The 18,533-nt window shown below is 42.7% G+C and overlaps 1 protein-coding gene and 1 long non-coding RNA gene across 5 annotated transcripts in view; one reads left to right on the top strand and one right to left on the bottom strand.

Annotated features, from left to right (window-relative positions):
* The window catches only part of LOC145346108 (uncharacterized), a 37,939-nt gene that overhangs the window by 2,500 nt on the left and 16,906 nt on the right, over positions 1-18,533 (bottom strand). The gene's annotated exons all lie outside the window — the stretch shown is intronic.
* The window catches only part of gtf2e2 (general transcription factor IIE, polypeptide 2, beta), an 87,380-nt gene that overhangs the window by 62,850 nt on the left and 5,997 nt on the right, over positions 1-18,533 (top strand). For all 4 annotated transcript variants that reach the window (XM_080193498.1, XM_080193494.1, XM_080193496.1 and 1 more), the window contains exons 4-6: positions 3,928-4,035; positions 11,146-11,328; positions 12,675-12,768. In XM_080193498.1, coding sequence (XP_080049624.1) covers positions 3,928-4,035; positions 11,146-11,328; positions 12,675-12,768 — 385 coding nt within the window. The remainder of the gene's footprint in view (positions 1-3,927; positions 4,036-11,145; positions 11,329-12,674; positions 12,769-18,533) is intronic.

The raw sequence follows: 18,533 nt of genomic DNA, 5'->3' as shown, positions 1-18,533 counted from the left end.
TTGCCTCTAAATCCTCCCCCCTACAAGTTTCCTTCCACTTTGTGTGGTTTCTCGTAAAGTCTTTTTAGCTTTACATATCACTTCTTAGAATGCATACAGATTGAAATAAAAGCTATTTCATCTTAATGTTGACTGTTTATACCGCCATTGTTATTTCTAATTTATACAGCTACCTCACATCCTCCCTCTTCTTTCTTTATCCTTTCTTAAAATCTCTAGCCCCAGGCACTAGAGGGCATCATCACAGAAAAATTTAGAGTCCAAAGCTCTCCAAGAAATTGTTCTTCATTGTTCATTTTTAGCAGTTATTTTGCACTATTCAGTAACTTTGATTTTATTATTTTCCTTACTCTCGCCTTCAGTATCTTATACCTTTACACTGCATTTATTTATAACCAGCTCCACGCTCCCATCTTGTTATTGTAAAGTCTGAATTACGGCAGGGCTATTTTACCATTTCAACTAGAGCTTTGCCCCCCTCCTTATTCAAGTGGAGTTCCTGTTACTAGTACAGCTGCTACTTGTCTCAGTAATTTCGTTCATGCACCACAAAATGGAATTGCTCCTTCCCATACCATATTTTTACCTTACTGATTTAATTTATTACTGTCATGTACTAGTACACAATGAAAAGTATTGTTTCTGTGCACTATACAGACAAAGCATACCATTCGTAGAGAAGGAAAGGAGAGAGTGCAGAATGTAGTGTTACAGTCATAGCTAGGGTGGAGAGAAAAGATCAACTTAATACAAAGTAATTCAAAAGTGGCAGCAGGGAAGAAGCTGTTCTTCAGTCGGTTGGTACATTTCTTCAGACTCTTGTATCTTTTTTCCAACAGAAGAAGATACTAGCGAGTAAGTTCTTTATTATGCTGGCTGCTTTTCCGAGGCAGTGGGAAGTTTAGACAGAGTCAATGGATGGGAGGCTGGTTTGCATGATGGATTGGGCTACATTCATGACTTCTTGTAGTTTTTTGCGGTCTTGGACAGAGCAAGAGCCATACCAAGCTGTGACACAACCAGAAAGAATGCTTTCCATGGTGCGTCAGTAAACATTGATGAGAGTGATAACGGACATGCCAAATTTATTTAGCCACCTGACAAAGTAGAGGCATTGGTGAGCTTTCTTAATTATAACATTGGAATGGTGGGACCAGGACAGGTTGTTGGTAATCTGGACACCTAGAAACTTGAAACCCTCAAGCGTTTCTACTTCATCCCCGTTGGTGTAGACAGAGGCATGTCCTCCAATAACTTCCTGAAGTCAGTGACTATATCCTTTGTTTTGTTGCCATTGAGAGTGAAATTATTGTCATCGCACCAGTTCACCAGATTCTCTATCTCTTTCCTGTACTCCATCTCATCATTGTTTGAGATCCGACTCACAATGGTGGTGTCATCAGCAAACCTGAAAATTGAGTTGGAGGGGAATTTGACCACACCGCATGGATGTTTAAGGAGTATAGAGAGGGGCTGAGGACACAACCTTGTGTAGCACCTATGTTGAGGATGATCATGGAGGAGGCGTTATTGCCTATCTTTACTGATTGCAGTCTGTGTGTTATGAAGTCTAGAATCCAGTCACAGAGCGAGGAGCCAAGCCCCAGACCATGGAGTTTGGCAATGAGTTTTGATTTGTCTATGTCAATGCCTATTAGCTAGTGGCTTGGGAAATAAACTTGAGATTATCACCTGTGCCGTCCTGGTTTTCAATTTAGTTCATAGCTGCTGTATTCCCTTAATAGGACCTCTTCCCTGCTTTTCTATATTTGACCCAACATGGGCCACAAAAACAGGATCTTTTGACAATTTTCATTGGATCAGCACTGATTACAGAAAAGTATGAGTGTTTTCTCTGTCAGTACTGTTAGCCTACTTTTGAGCTTGAGACTTTAGAGTGAAACTTGAAGCCATGACCTTCTGACTGAGTGCAAGCATCTGACGCCGTATTGCTTTCAAGAAAGTGGTGATGAGTTGCCTTCTTGAACATTTGCATTCCATGTGGTGTGGTTAGGTAGGAAGTTCCAGGACTTTGTCCCCATTATGATAACAAAATGGCTATATATGTCCAAGTTATGTGAAATTTGTGGGAAGCTTGACTATCTTCTTATGCACCTGTTGCCATTGACCTTCTAAACGGTGGGTTCACAGGTTTGAGATGCTGATAAAAAGAAGATTTGGTGACTTGCGGCAGTGTTGATAGTATCAACTTCAGCTACAGAATGCTGTTGATTTGAGGAAGTGCGCATTTAAGCAAGTGTACCCATCCAAGAAAATGGGCTGTACTTCTCGCACTCTAATTTGTGCTTTATAGGTAATAGAGGGGTCTTATGATGTAGTGGGTGGTGTCCCTACCTCTGAACCAGAAGCTCCGGGTTTTGAGTCCTTTCCCAGGAACTGATGACCAAGGAGGGGTATTCATAATGCTGCAAGTTGAGTATCAATCTGCAAATCTTTCTAGCACACACCAATGACAAGTAGTAACAGCAGCAGAGATACCTAGTCTCTATGTAATGGAAAGAATACTGGGGCTTCTATGATCACTATTAAAGCTCTAGGCTACAACATGGATGTGAAAGTGCATGAAGCCACAGCAACTCTGTATTCAGAGTTGAACTGTAACACCACCACCAACAGGTAGTAGAGAGGATTTAGATGATCAGGAAGCAAACTTGCTGAGACAGAATACAAAGCTTCTGATCTGTGGTTTATCAGTGGTGTATTTGATTTTGGGGACATCAACTGTAGTAATGTCATTGAACCTCAAAAGGAGATGCCTTGTTGCAGATGATCATTGTCTGCTACCTTTGTGGTATGGATGTCACTTGCTGACAAGTTATATGTTGACCAGGGCTTGCTGCATTCAAGCATGGACACTTCATTTTCTGGGGAATTGCCAATGCAACTAAACACTGCAATCATCAAGCAACTTTACTATTTCTGTTTTTTTTGATGGAGGGAAAGTCATTTGATAAGAAAATTGGAGATAGTTGGATTTAGAATGCTGTTATGAGGAACCTCTATATGTTTGGTCACCAATACCACAAACATATTTCTTTATGACTCCAGATGATCAGGTTTTTCTGAACTGATGTTGAAGGCAATCATTTTTTCCTAACCTCTGGAAATCAACCCTTGTTTGTATTTGGGCCAAGGGTGTAATGCAGTCTGGAGCCAAATGGTCTTGATGGAACTGAAACTGAATTTCAATTAGCAGGAAAGGATTATAGGATAACGCAGCAGAGAACAAGTCCGATTGGCCCATCAAATGTACACTGGAATATTACTAAGTAAACAGCAGTCTTTCCATTACTTTGCTGGTGATTTAGAGAAGGTGGATAGACAGTAGTTGGTCTGCTTGGATTTATTCTTTTTGTGGACAGGACTGCTTAGGTCAAGTAGATGTTAATGTTGCAGCCACACTGGCACAGTAGCGAGTTATAGAGTACGCATCTTCGGCACCATACCAGATAGTTTCACAGTTTTATGGACTTTTCTGCAGCCAGAGCACTCAGATGTTCTTCATATCGTGTGGAATGAATTAAAATGGCTGAAAACTGGCATCTGTGATGGTGGGGGCCTCGCAGCAGTTGAGATTTGAGTTGATGGATCTAGAGTGAAAGGACCAATGATACACAATTAAATTTGAGAACAGACAGCAAGTGGGAACTTCTTTTTCACATTGTTGCAAGGTTCTGAAGTTCACTTCCAGGATTAATGGTTAAGACAGAAACCATCTCAACATTCAAGCTTAGCTTGGATAAGTGAATGAAGAGACATGTTAGAACATGAGATATGGATGTAATCAGGACTATTTTCTCAAATGAAAGCTAAATCTGTCACACATCTGTTGGGCCATGTGGCTTCTTTTCATGTTGCAGCTTCTATGCATTTATAAATAGTTTAATCTTTTCCTTTTTTGTGCAGACCCGCCACCAGCGTGGAGATACCCATCCACTGACATTGGATGAAATTCTAGATGAAACTAAACTCCTGGATATCGGTATGAGACAAAAACAATGGCTGATGACTGAGGTGAGATATTTATATAACTCTTATTTGTCAAAATATTAGTGTTCTTCAGAATGGATGGAGGAGTGGGAATCCTATCAGTCTACCCAATTATACAGTTGAACATAATATCAGAAAGAAAGAAAAATAACTTGAATTTAGATTGTGCCTTTCAAGACCTAAAGCATTTTACAGTTAATTCAGTACATTGTTATAACGTAGAAAGATCTGTCAGCCAATTAAATCATGCACAGGTATCGAGATAAGTAATCTATTTATTTTAGTGATGCTGATTGAAGAATAAATATTAGCCAGAAGATCCAGAGAGTTCCCCTATTCCAGATCCAGCAATGAAATCTTTTAATTTCAATTGAGAAAGCAAACAGAGCCTGAGTTTATCCTAAAAACAGCACCTCCCTTGGAACTGCACTGTGATTATGTACTCGAATCTCTCGAGTGGGGTTGTGCATGGATATTGGAATAGCCCTTTCAGCCGTTGAGCCTATTCTACCATTTGGTTAGATCATGGCTGCTCTGTATTTTAACATCATTTACTTGCCTTGGTTCTTTATCTCTTGATTGTCTTGCCAAAACAAACATAGAGAAATGCTGGAAATACTCAGCAGGTTTGACAGCATTTGTGAAGACACAAGAGCTAGTATTTGGCATGTGGCTCAGTGGTTAGCACTGCTGCCTCTCAGTGCCAGGGACCGTGAGGAATTTGCTGTCAAGTGACTGTGAGGAATTTGCACTTCCTCCCTCTGTCTGCATGCATTTCCTCCCACAGTCCAAAAGATATTTGGGGTAGGTTCTTTACCCAGAGGGTGGTGAGGGATTGGAATGCCCTGCCTGCTGTGGTTGTAAATGCGCCTAGTTTGGGGGCGTTTAAGAGATCCGTGGATAGGTTTATGGACGAAAAGGGATTGGTTTAGGTTAGTGGGTCATTGTTTTGTAACTGGTCGGCGCAACATCGTGGGCCGAAGGGCCTGTTCTGTGCTGTAATGTTCTATGTTCTATGTTCTATATGCAGGTTAGGTTGATTAGCCAAGCTAAATTGCCCCTTAGTCTGGCACACTAGCAGGGTAAATACATGGGGTTACAGAGTTTGAGCCCATGCCAACAACAATCACACCCAAGCTCTATGGCCAAATGGCCTCCTTCTGCATGGCAGGGATTCTATGATATTCTGATTTCCAAAGGGGGTACCATACGCATACACACGGGTCAAGGTAGGTGTAGGAAAGGGCTTTGTTAAGATGGCGGCGCGGGCTCGTTGGGCCGAAGGGCCTGTTTCCCGTGTTGGGTTGTTCTTTGTTCTATGGTTTCAGAGCAGTGACATTTCATAATATAGACTATTTCTCTCTCCATAAATGCTATTGATACATCTAGTATTTCAACATTTCTATTTTTATTTCAGATTCCAGTGCATACAGTATTTTACTTCTGTATCTATTAACAGTTTTGAACTTTTCATAACAGCTTTTTTTAGTGTAAGGTTCCGAATTTCCTCCACCCTTGGTGAAAAAGTGCATTATGTCATCTCACCTGAATGATCTCGCTCTAATTTTAATATTATTCCCCCCTTTTCTGAACTTCTCACGAGAAGAAATGTTAGAGAAAAAAAAAAATCCTTTAATCAGCTCAATTAGATCATCCCTTAAAATTCTAGGGCTGGATGTTATGGGGCGAAAGATGAGGGATGAGGGGGTAAAGAGTAGTTGGTCAGAAATGGAACAACTTTGAAAAAGGCCATCCCAGAATAATATATATCAGTTTAACGTGCTGAGGAATGGACTTCTGCCCTTCCATGGAAGGAGGTCCTGCTGTTGTGAGCTGCCAGCCATCTGATAGCAGTCGTGCAGTACCAGTACCATTAAAACTCAGTTGAAGAAGTGTCATGGTTGCCAGCAACAAGTACATCCTGGGATCTTTTGGGCAGGGAGAAATCAGAGAGCTTTGTGGTGTGTTGGAGCATGTTTGGATGCAAGGCAGGGTGGCACAAAGGGGGTGGTGCCTCTAATGTGCACAGGCACACCTCAAAGGATATACCACAGGCACATCTCAAAGGATATACCATCTCCCTTCCATCCCACTTCCACATCAACTTGGTGAAAAAATGCTCTTCCTATTTCTTTCCACTACCCAACATTTGATAGTGGAGGTGGATTGAAGATCTTAAGTGGGTAATTATTGGCCACTCAAAGTCCTCAAGAGGCCAAAGAGTGGGCAGGGCTAGTGAATTAGCTAAACCCTCCCTCCCTCCCTCTTTCTCACCCTCCACCTCCTCAAAATCATATTGCTGCCGTGCGCTCAGGGAGTGCTGCCAAGGATTGCCATATCCAGTTCTCTTCCCCCTTGAAACCCAACCATACTGAAGACAACTTTGGAACAGAGGGGGGCCATTCAGCCCCTCAAGACTATTCGAACAGTGACAACCAGGTTTCTGCACCATGCTACAGGAACCCAGTGCTTTGTCACTGACATGGCCTCACTTCCACTGAGAAGTGCTGGGCACAGAACAGCAGGCTATTTGACTGTAGTGAGCATCACAGCAAGCTGATTCTAATTTCAGCCTCACACCTGAACCAGGAATACAGAGCAGGGGCTGGAACACTACCTGATCTCTCTCTTCTGATCACTGGAAAGGTTGAGATGAAACACTACAGAATCCCCACAGTGCGGAAGGAGGCCATTTGATCCATCAAGCCTGCACCAACAACAATCCCCCCCAGACCCTACCCCTGTAACCCCACATACTTATCCTGCTAATCCCCCTAACACTAACAGGCAATTTACTATGCCCAATCCTAACCTACACATCTTTGGAGTGCGGGAGGAAACCCACGCTGACACACGGAGGACATGCAGACTCTGCACAGTTACCCCAGGCTGGAATTGAAATGGTCCCTGACACTGTGAGGCAGCAGTGCTAACCAATGTGCTGCTTGCTACAACAACAACTTGCATTTATCTAGCACCTTTAATTGTTAGACCATTTCAGTGGATTTTAGGTTGGGTGATCCAAGAGGGAGGCATCAATCAGCATCTGCAAAGAGCAGTGGGAGGAGATATGCACAGGTTTACGGGAAGGTTTTCAGAGCTAAGTCATAGCCCCCCCTTCCCCCACCCACATAGCTTCATCTGTCATAGCCACACTCAGGCCCCACCCCCTTGGCACGGCCTCTGGGTGCACTGGCAGTACCAAACTGGCACTTCTGAGGTGTCTGGTGGTCACTGCTGGGGTGTCTTTGGTGGGTACCACCTGTGCCAAGTGGGTACCCCCAGGTGGGCACTGCCCACGGGATACCAACCAGCCATGCCCCCGATTACCTGGGGCCTCAGTGGCCTCCAAGCTCCTCCCTGGGCGTGATCATCGTGATAGGTCTCTGCTGGTGGGGACCAGTGGTAATTCTCACCATTATTTCTTTGTGCTCGCAGGTCAGAATGTCGTGCACTGGGATTTGGACTGTGCATGCTATGCATATTTAAATACTACTTTAAATATGCTAAGTAGGGTCTTTTAAGTGACTTTTGGATAAGTACATGGGACTTAGAGGGTTATAGGTAAGCCTAGTAGGTAGGGACATGTTCAGCACAACTTGTGGGCTGAAGGGCCTGTTCATGCTGTAGTTTTTCTGTGTTCTGTGTTCTAAATCTTGGGTGGGTGGGGAAGGCAGTGGTCAAGCCTTTTGACATTTTAATAAAACACCACAAATGCAGGCCATTCAACCTGTAGTGCCTCTGTCAGCTTTTCCCTTGCTTGGACTTCAAACATGGAGATCTGGGAAAGATGGACATAGATTGGACAGGTGACAATACATTCAAGGACTTGTCTTAAAGGAAACAGACATTGCTGATAGGATGTGGTTTACGAGGATAAATGGGATCAAAGATATGTTTCTGAGGAGTGGTGATATGGTAATAGCAGACTCCAGGAGATACAGTATCTGAGGAGAGGGCGCCATTACGATACTATGTAATATCTGGGCCAAGAAGGGATGTTAGATGACAGTGGTTTTGTGCTTCCCTTTACCAAAGGGAGCAGGAGATGTGTTTTAACATTTGGCCGACAAGGGAGCCAAGAGTTACGGGGGGCAAACTGGAAGATGGGTTAGAGGCCATAGTCAGATCAATCATGACCTTATCGAATGGCAGAGTAGGCTCGAAGGGCCAATCGACCGACTCCTACTAATTCTCATGTTCTTATGTGGACTAGATTAGCTCAAAGAAGGAATGATGGGAGATAGGAGAGAAACCCAGTGAATGATACAAGTTCAGAGCTTTGATGGCAGAAAGCTACAGGGGACATTTGGACAAGGGAGGTGATGAATGCAGCTGAACAGATGGTTGTAGAAGACCATGAGCTTTGAGCTGGAGGTGGAAGGGTAAAGAAGAGGAGTTTAAGGAACAGGCTAGTAGTGAAGAGAAGTCTGGGGTTATCTTTTCATTCCAGAATTATCCTGAAATAAAGAACAGTTTTGACAGAGGGAAGCAATACTTATTGGTGCTTTAAGTGGTCCAAGCAGATCAGTTGATGACTAAGTAAACCTGTTACGTGAATTGAGTGAGAGTAAATAATGGTTTTATGGAAACATAAGCATCAAAGATCTAGATGCAGCGTCGAAGATGTAGATGCAATTGACCAGATTGATATCTGCAGGAGTATTGTGAATGAAGGACCAGAGACTAGATAGTTGGAATTTGAAAATGCTTTTGGAAGTGATTTAGGTGAGAGATTTTTCCAATGTCAGATGCAAATGAAATTGGGAGTGGAAGCAGGGGTATGAATGGAGAGGGATAGAAGGAAGTAGTCAGCAATGGCCTTCCCTCTAACGCAATGTGAGTATGGAGGCCATGTTGAGATGACAAAGGTAAAACTCTCCCCAATGTGATACAATCTTTGACACGGTTGACCACATCATCCTCTTCCAATGCTCTCCTGCTGGTTTTATTCTTACCTATCTAGTCACATCCAAAGTATCACAAACAGTGGCATGTCCTATTCATCATTTTAAACATTGATTTCATTCAACATATAATTTTCTGGAACTGTCTTGTAAACACAAGACAAAAATGAACACTAACGAGACTCCCCAAACACTGAAAATTGTTTCTATCTTGCATCAGTTTCAGGGGTTTCAGTTCTCATCTTTCTGTAACACTTGATCAAGTGAATGGACAAAACTGTGGCAAATGGACTTAAATATAGACATGGGGGAGGTAATTAATTTGGACCTAAAAGGGAGAGAGCATGTACTTTCTAAACAGTATAAAGCTACAATGAGTAAGGGTCCAAAGAGTCTTAGGGGACCTTGAACGTCATTAAAATGTCATGAGCAGGTACAGCAAATAATCAAAAAGGCTACTGAAATGTTGACCTTTTATGTAGAGGATTTGAATACAAAGAGTTAGAAGTCATGCTACAACTTTACAGACACCTGGTTGGATCGCACCTGAAGCATTGTGTTAAATTCTGAGTATCACATCTTAGGAAGGATATCCTTCGAGTGAATTCAGCATAGATTTACAAGAACGACATCTAAACTTGAATTAGAAGGAGTGATTATGCAAACTAAGGTTGCATTCCCTGGGAGTTGGAAAATTAAGGGGTGATTTTATTGAAGTTTTCAAGACACTAAAAGGAACGGATGCAAGATGAAAACTATTTTTGCTGGTTGGGAGTCTTGGACAAGTGCTAGGAAATTCACTATTGAAATTACAAAACACTTCTACATGCAAAGGATGGAGGAATTTTGAATTTATTTTCTACAAATTACAGTTGGCACTGGATCATTTATTAATTTTAAATAGATAAATACTCATTAACTAAAGGTGTTCAGAGGTATGAGACAAAGACAGATACCAGGAATCGGGCACAAATCAACCATGACCTGGTGGAACAAGCTCAAAGGATGCAATGGTCTAATCCTGTTCCTATGTAGTCTTGGCAGGCATCTCCTCCCGCTACATTTTTTCACCTCCCACCAACTGCTGCATACTTAAAAAAAAGGAGTGATAGAAAACAAAAAGAAAGCTAGAATTAAAAAAAGGAATGAAGTAACGCATACAAGAAACCAGAATAACATGCAATCCGAAAGACTGTTTTCCAGGAACATGAAGACATCAGACACCCAGACATCAGAAGGAATCCACTGAACAATTTGAGACCAATACTGAAATAGATGGATGGGAAGCACGTGATTAGCTTTGGCTGCGAAGGAAGAAGGAGTAGAGGAAAACTATTCTGTATATCTAAGCTTCTGTATGATAGTACAGTAGTCTGATGGTTATGGTGCTAGATTAACAGTGCCATTAATGTGTAAATGTATCTATAATAAATAAAGCACTTTTCTAAATTTCAAAACCCTTATCTGACCATGATCAGTTTTACACAATCTCACTTGTAGCTGGACATGTTTACCACTTGATGGCACTCTTAACTCTAAATTTCAAGCATTTCAGAAAATAAAAAGATAATCACCATTGTTCCAGATGACCATTACTACTCTCCCTTTTGAGGAAAAGAGCTGACTGGTAGTGATTTAACCTGAGGATCATTACATCTCAAGTGAGGGACAAAGTTGAGAAGATGGACCTTCGTGAATAACCTCAGCCATACTGCTGCCTCACAGCGTCAGGGATACAGGTTCAATTCCGGCCTCGGTCGTTGTCTGTGTGGAGTTTGCACTTTCTCTCCGTATCAGCGTGGGTTTCCTCCAGCTGCTGCAGTATCCTCCCTCAGTCCAAAGATGTATGGATTAGGTTGATTAGCATGTTAAATTAACTCTAGTGTTAGGGGAATTAGCAGAGTAAATGTGTCGGGTTTCAGGGATTGGTCCTGGGTGGGATGTGGTTGGTATGGACTCGATGGGCCGGATGGTTTCTTCCTGTACTGTAAGGGTTCTATAATTCTTCATGATTCATGCAGAAATTGAACCCATGGTGTTGGCGTTGCTCTGCATCATGAACCAGGAGTCCAGCCAACTGGGCTAACCAACTCCCAGTAGCATCACTATGCTCTGAAAAAATTGCTTTGTCTTGGCTTTCCAAAGTAGCAGATCCATTCTAGTAATACAATGGTAGTAATATGTTTTCCTGAAAACGTTTCCATAGCATTTCTTAATTTTTCTTCAGGCATTGATAAGCAATCCAAAAATTGACGTGACAGATGGAAAATATGCCTTTAAACCCAAGTACAACTTGCGAGATAAAAAGGCTCTTCTCAGGCTTCTGGACAAGCATGATCAGCGTGGTTTGGGAGGAATCCTTTTAGAAGATATAGAGGAAGGATTACCAAATGCACAGAAAGCAATAAAGGTATCTATTTAAATATTACCTCCCTACAAATCAACATCACTCCCCATCTCCCGTGACTGTGAACATCTCCTCTGCCATCCAACACTGAGATGAACTCATGTGGACATTACTGATCCTGTCCTTTGGGCTTCTCATTTTCTTACCTGGACTGACCATTCTCCCATCCCTGTCACAGGACTCTTGTGTACTGCAGACTTTATCTTGAAGGTAGAATGTAATTTTTAAAAAGTGTTATGCAAATGAATATTCATAGAATGCAAATATAGTAACCTGCAACAGGACAGCGTGAGGCCCAACAATGTCATAAACACATCGCTGGCTTCGTCTCTGCAGCACAACTCACTGTCGGGAATCCAAAATTTTGCATCCCACCTAATTCAGCAAGCTATGTTTTCTGAAACCAAAAGACAAAATGCTGGAAAATCTCAGCAGGTCTGGCAGCATCTGTAAGAAGAGAAAAGAGCCGTTGTTTTTGAGTCCTGATGACCCTTCAAAGGATCATCTGGACTCAAAACATCAGCCCTTTTTTCTCCTTATAGATGCTACCAGACCTGCTGAGATTTCCCAGCATTTTCTTTTTTGATTTCAGATCCCAGTGTCTGCAATATTTTGTTTTTAAGCCATGTTTTCTCTTCTTGTAAGCCATAAAATTCCACCACCAAAGTTCAGAAATAAAAAGTAATTAATCCTAAACTTGGACTTGTGTAAAAAAAAGTACAAGTTTTGTTTTAATTCTGTACTCCATTTTCATCCTGATCTCTCTGACCCCAGCCTTCAACTTGTTTAATGAGCCCATGTAACAGCATATTTTGATTAGACAGTTGACAGTCTTTCAAATACAACATTGGGTTCAACAATTTCAGATCATAAACACTGCCCCTCCATTTGGTTTCTATTATTTTCTGTTTTTTAATGGCAATTGTCGGTAATGATTCTGCTTTGTCATTCACATTTCCTCTGGATACACATTTTGTTTGTTTACTTGGACAATTCCATCTCCTTTCCCCTTGTAGAAATCATCCCTTTTGTCATTTGATTTTTACTGTTCTCCACCCTATTACAGACAGCTTTCTATCCCCACCACAACCCCATCTCCCTTTCCCTGCCTTTGTATGCATAAAACCTCAGTCTGCTGAACTGTACTATAGAATCAACCTCTGGTAATGTTCAGCTGTAGTTGAACATGATACTGGAGTCAATCACTTTAAGATCCTTTTCAGCAGCTCCTCTAGATGTTTCTATATCATCTGGACAACAAATATGACAAGAAGAATTGAAATAAATATAGCCCTATTAACATCTATGTTTTAAACAGATTTCACACTAAAGTCTTTGTACCTGCTTAGGTATTGGGGGACCAAATTATTTTTGTGACTCGACCAGATAAGAAGAAGATCCTCTTCTATAATGACAAGAGCTGCCAGTTCACAATGGATGAAGGTAAGCATTTTTCAGTGGTCAAGTCAACTTCATTTCAGTAGCAGTTCACAGTACAAAGCTACTTTTAATCTGGTATTAATGGATAATTACTTCAGGTGAGTGGATTGGCTGTTGGAGTATTAGATTCTTGAACCCAAATTTACTGCGGGGAGAATGATGAAGGTGACTGATATGGGAATTAGAAATGTCACACTGGCTATACCAGGCACTTCTGTGATTAGTGGTAAAGGACATCCATATACCAGAGTAGAGGCACTAATGGCCAGAACTTTGGCCCAGGTTTTATTGCATCAACTGGATTAGCAAGATGTACTGTAAAGCTTGCCACTGATAACTTGCTCCATATTTTGTTGGATTCCTAATTAGAATATATCACAGCAAACATAGTGGTAAATTAGACTATGAATCTAAACTAGCGCTAAATATAAAAAAGGATAGTAAGAGTTTTTATAAATATATAAAGAGGAGGAAGCTGGCTAGGGTGAATGTTGGACCCTTAGAGAATGAGAGGGGGGATTTAGTGGTGGGGGATGAGGAAATTGCTGAGGCCTTGAATAAGTTTTTTGCTTCGGTCTTCACGGAGGAGGACGCGAATAGTTTGCCGGGTATTAACGATGGAAAGATGGTAGGAGTTGAGGGCCTGAATGAGATCATTGTCACTAGAGAGATAGTGCTCGACAGACTAGTGGGACTGATGGTGAACAAGTCCCCAGGACCAGATGGAATGCATCCCAGGGTTCTGAAGGAAATGGCGGAGGTGATAGTGGATGCATTAGTGATTATTTTCCAAACCTCGCTGGATTCCGGGGAAGTTCTGGAAGATTGGAAAACGGCTAATGTTACGCCGCTGTTTAAAAAGGGTAGCAGACAAAAGGCAGGGAATTATAGGCTGGTTAGTTTAACGTCTGTTGTAGGAAAAATGCTTGAATCCGTCATCAAAGAAGAAATAGCGAGGCATCTTGAGAAGAATTGTTTGATAGAGCAGACACAGCACGGATTCGTGAAGGGGAAGTCGTGTCTGACGAATTTATTGGAATTCTATGAGGATGTGTCTAGTGCGATGGACGGAGGGGAACCGGTGGATGTGGTGTTTCTCGATTTTCAGAAGGCGTTTGATAAGGTGCCGCACAAAAGGTTGTTACAGAAGGTTAGGGGGCATGGAGTTGGGGGTCAGGTGTTAGCGTGGATAGAGGATTGGCTGTCTAATAGGAGGCAGAGAGGTGTCAATGGGTGCTATTCGGATTGGCGGTTGGTGACTAGTGGAGTGCCCCAGGGATCGGTGCTGGGGCCTCAGCTATTTACCATTTATATAGATGATCTGGAGGAGGGAGCTGAGTGTAAGGTGTCAAAATTTGCTGATGACACAAAGATTGGTGGAACGGCAAATTGTGCGGAGGGTGTAGAAAGTCTGCAGAGGGATCTAGATAGGCTGAGCGAGTGGGCGAGGACCTGGCAGATGGAATACAATGTTGGCAAGTGTGAGGTTATCCACTTTGGCAGGAATAATAGTAGGAGGGTTTACTATTTAAAGGGCGAAAAGCTGCAGCATGCTACGGTGCAGAGGGACCTGGGGGTCCTTGTGCATGAGTCACAAAAACCCAGCCTACAGGTGCAGCAGGTGGTCAGGAAGGCAAATGGGATGCTGGCCTTCATAGCGAGGGGGATTGAATATAAAAGTACGGAGGTCTTGCTGCAACTGTACAGGGCACTGGTGAGGCCGCAGCTGGAGTACTGTGTGCAGTTTTGGTTGCCGCACTTGCGCAAGGATATTTGGCCTTGGAGGGAGTACAGAGGAGGTTCACTAGGCTGATACCAGAGTTGAGGGGGTTGGACTATGAAGAGAGGCTGAATAGACTGGGCTTGTACTCGTTGGAGTTTAGAAGGATGAGGGGGGATTTTATTGACACGTATAAGATGATGAAGGGGATGGATAGGGTAGAGGTGGAGAGGTTCTTCCCACTCAGAAAGGACAGCAGGACTAGAGGGCACAGCCTCAAGATAAGGAGGGGGTGCAGTTTAGAACAGAGTTGAGGAGGAACTTCTTCACTCAAAGGGTGGTGAATCTCTGGAATTCTCTGCCCGTTGAAGTGGTGGAGGCTACCGCGCTAAATATATTTAAGATGCAGGTAGATAGGTTTTTGGTAAGCAAGGGAATTAAGGGTTATGGGGAGAAAACGGGAAAGTGGAACTGAGCCACTTCAGATCAGCCATGATCTTATTGAATGGCGGGGCAGGCTCGAGGGGCTAGATGGCCTACTGCTCCTATTTCTTATTTCTTTAGAAACTCACCACTGACCTAAGAACTAAAGATACAATACATTTATCATCAGAATTGTAGATGAATGGTGATTAGAGGTGTAACTTCATAATTATGCTCTAATTTACAATCAAACTTTTTATTAAAAACTGTCCTCATAAAATACACAAAGATACTTGGCTACTTAAATATTTAAATAAATGAACGAGTAAAGGTTATTTTGATTTTAGGGAGTTGAGACATCTTTGAAACTGCTTTCAGGCGTTGCATTCAAGATCATACAACTCACCACAAAGAAGAACAAAGAACAGTACAGCACAGGAACAGGCCTTTCAGCTCACCAAATCTGTACTAACAAAGATGCCTCGCTAATTTAATATTTTCTTGCCGCTACATGGTCCATATCCCTCTATTCCCTGCCTATTCATGTATCTTATCCAGATGACTCTTAAATGTTGTTATAGCATTTGCTCCCACTACCTCCTCCGGCAGCACATTCCAGGCATTCATCACCCTCTGTGTGAAAAACTTGCCTCTTTCATCTCTTTTAAACTTTCCACACTTACTTTCAACCTATAAGAACATAAGAACATAAGAAATAGGAGCAGGAGTAGGCCATCTGGCCCTTCGAGCCTGCCCCGCCATTCAATAAGATCATGGCTGATCTGTCGTGGCTGATCTGTCGTGGCTCAGTTCCACTTTCCCGCCCTCTCCCCATAACCCTTAATCCCCTCTCTTATCAAAAACCCATCAACCCGCTTCTTAAAAATATTTAGCGAGGCAGCCTCCACCACTTCAACGGGCAGAGAATTCCAGAGATTCACCACCCTTTGAGTGAAGAAGTTCCTCCTCAACTCCGTTCTGAACCGCCCCCCCTTTATCTTGAGGCTGTGCCCCCTAGTCCTACTGTCTTTTTTGAGCGGGAAGAGTCTTTCCACCTCTATCCTATCCATCCCATTCATCATCTTATACGTCTCAATGAGATCTCCCCTCATTCTTCTAAACTCTAACGAGTACAAGCCTAGTTTATTCAGCCTCTCCTCATAGCTCAACCCCCTCAACTCCGGTATCAGCCTAGTAAACCTCCTCTGCACTCCCTCCAAGGCCAAAATATCCTTGCGCAGGTGCGGCGCCCAAAACTGCACACAGTACTCCAGCTGCGGCCTCACCAATGCCCTATACAGCTGCAGCAAGACCTCCCTACTTTTATATTCAATCCCCCTCGCTATGAAGGCCAGCATCCCATTCGCCTTCCTGACCACCTGCTGCACCTGCAGGCTGGGTTTTTGCGACTCATGCCCCTGAGTAATTGACCCTTCAACCCTGAGAACAAGATTGTGACTATCCACTCTATCCATAATCTTGTAAAACTCTATCAGGTTCCCCCACCTTATCCTTTGACGCTTCAATGGAAATAACCCAAGTTTTCCAACCTTTCTTCATAGTCCATATCCTCCAAACCAGGTAACATCCTGGTAAGTCTCTTCTTCACCCTTTCCAATGTGTCAACATCCTTCCAGTAGTGTGGCGACCAGAATTGTACACTACACCCCAAGTGCAGCCTAACCAAAGTCTTATATAGCTGCAACATAATTTCCAATTCCTACACTCAATATCCCAACTAATGAAAGCCGCCAGCATGCCACACACCTTCTTGATCACCTTGTCCACCTGAGTTGCCACCTTCAGGGAACTGTGGACCTGCACGCCTAGATCCATCTGCATGCTAATATTTTTATGGGCTCTACCATTTACTATATACTTTCCTTCTTCAGTAGACCTTCCAAATCACATCACCTTACATTTGTCCAGATTAAGTTACATCTGCCATCTTTCGGCCTAGGTCTACAGCGTATTCATATCCTGCTATATCGTCTGACAATCCTCCCTCACTATCCACTACTCCTTCAATTTTTGTATCATCTGCAAATTTACTAATCAGACCTACATTTTCCTCAATATTGTCAAAGGCTTTACTAAAGTCCATGTATACAACATCCGCTGACCTGCCCTGATTATTTTTTTCTTGTCACTTCCTCAAATTTGTGAGACATGACCTCCCCTTCGCCAAACCACATGGCCTACTGCTAATAAGTCTATTCTCTTCCAGATGTGAGTCCATTCTGTCCCTAAGTATTTTCTCCAATAATTACCCCACCACCAAAAATGTAATTCTTATCTCCTGGATTTTTTGCCATTTACTTTCATTTATGTCTTCAGTTGTCAATTCTTCAGATATCAATCCTCTTGCTAGTGGAAACAGTTCCTCTTTGGTTTATCAAAACCTTTCATAATTTTGTTAAATTTCCCTATAATCTTTGTTCTAAGGACAGCATTTTCTCCACAGAGCTGAAGCTCTTCACATCTAGTATCATTCTAAATGTTGAGACTAAAATGTGGGAGTTTGTGAGCAGTAAGACTGCTGCCACTTCTATAGTAAATATCTCCAGCTTGAGATGATGTAGCTCAGAGTCTTTGAGCTGAAGTCAAAATCAGGGATGTTCCAGCACATACCTGCACAACCCTGCACTCAAACCTGGAAACCTAGACAAGGACACCTACGTCAGACTCCTATTTATTAACTACAATACCATTGTAGTTAATTCATAATTCAACACCATTATTCCCACGAAACCTATCCCCAAACTCCGTGGCCTGGGCCTCGGCACCTCCCTCTGCAATTGGTTCCTGAACTTCCTAACTCAGAGACCACAATCACTAAGGATAGGTAACAACACTTCCTCCATGATCATCCTCAACACCAGTGCCCCACAAGGCTGTGTTCTCCGCCAATAGTCTAAAAAGTTGTACAAATCTACTAATGAATCCATTAGCTTTGCAGCACAATTTGCAGCATAAGACATTTGAAATGTGCCTAATTTAGAACATAGGCTATGCCAATCCAGTGGCAATTCATATAAATAGATACATTGGGCCCTGATCATGTAGTGTGCTATTTTCTGTGGAGGCATGAGTGGGGGATCTTCCCCCTCAGGCCTAACTTGGTGAGAGCTGGATTGTGGATCATATTCCTTCGAGTCTCAGACCAACGTTATCTCTGATGGCCCACATTCACATCCTAATCACCCGCCATTTATTCACCTGCTAGGGACTGATGTCCAACATCGGTGATTGGCCATGCTAAATTGCCCCTTAGTGTCAGGAAGACTAGCTAGGTTAAATGCATGGGGTTATGGTGATGGGGCCTGAGTAGGATTGTGGTCAGTGCAGACTTGATGGGCTGAATGGCCGCCTTCTGCACTGTAGATCCCAGAGCTACTCAACTGGGGCCCCTTGCAGAGGATTTGGGTTGGCATGGGCAAAGTTAGAGAATTCTTTTTGAATAAGGCCTGGCTGTTAAAATTGGACCCTCGGGATTCTGGATCCCATATTCAATGAGTGCAAATTGAGTTGGTGGTAACACAGACCGTTAACTCTTGGCCACATTCGCCAATTAAAATCAGTATCTGTGTTTCATTAGGCTCAGTTGATAGGGCAGTCACTGATA

The sequence above is a fragment of the Carcharhinus amblyrhynchos genome, chromosome 1, assembly GCF_965287045.1.
Source record: "Carcharhinus amblyrhynchos chromosome 1, sCarAmb.v2.hapA, whole genome shotgun sequence".
NCBI classification, from domain to species: domain Eukaryota; kingdom Metazoa; phylum Chordata; class Chondrichthyes; order Carcharhiniformes; family Carcharhinidae; genus Carcharhinus; species Carcharhinus amblyrhynchos.
The sequence above is the reverse complement of the archived record's forward strand: the minus strand, read 5'-3'. Positions and strand labels throughout refer to the sequence as shown.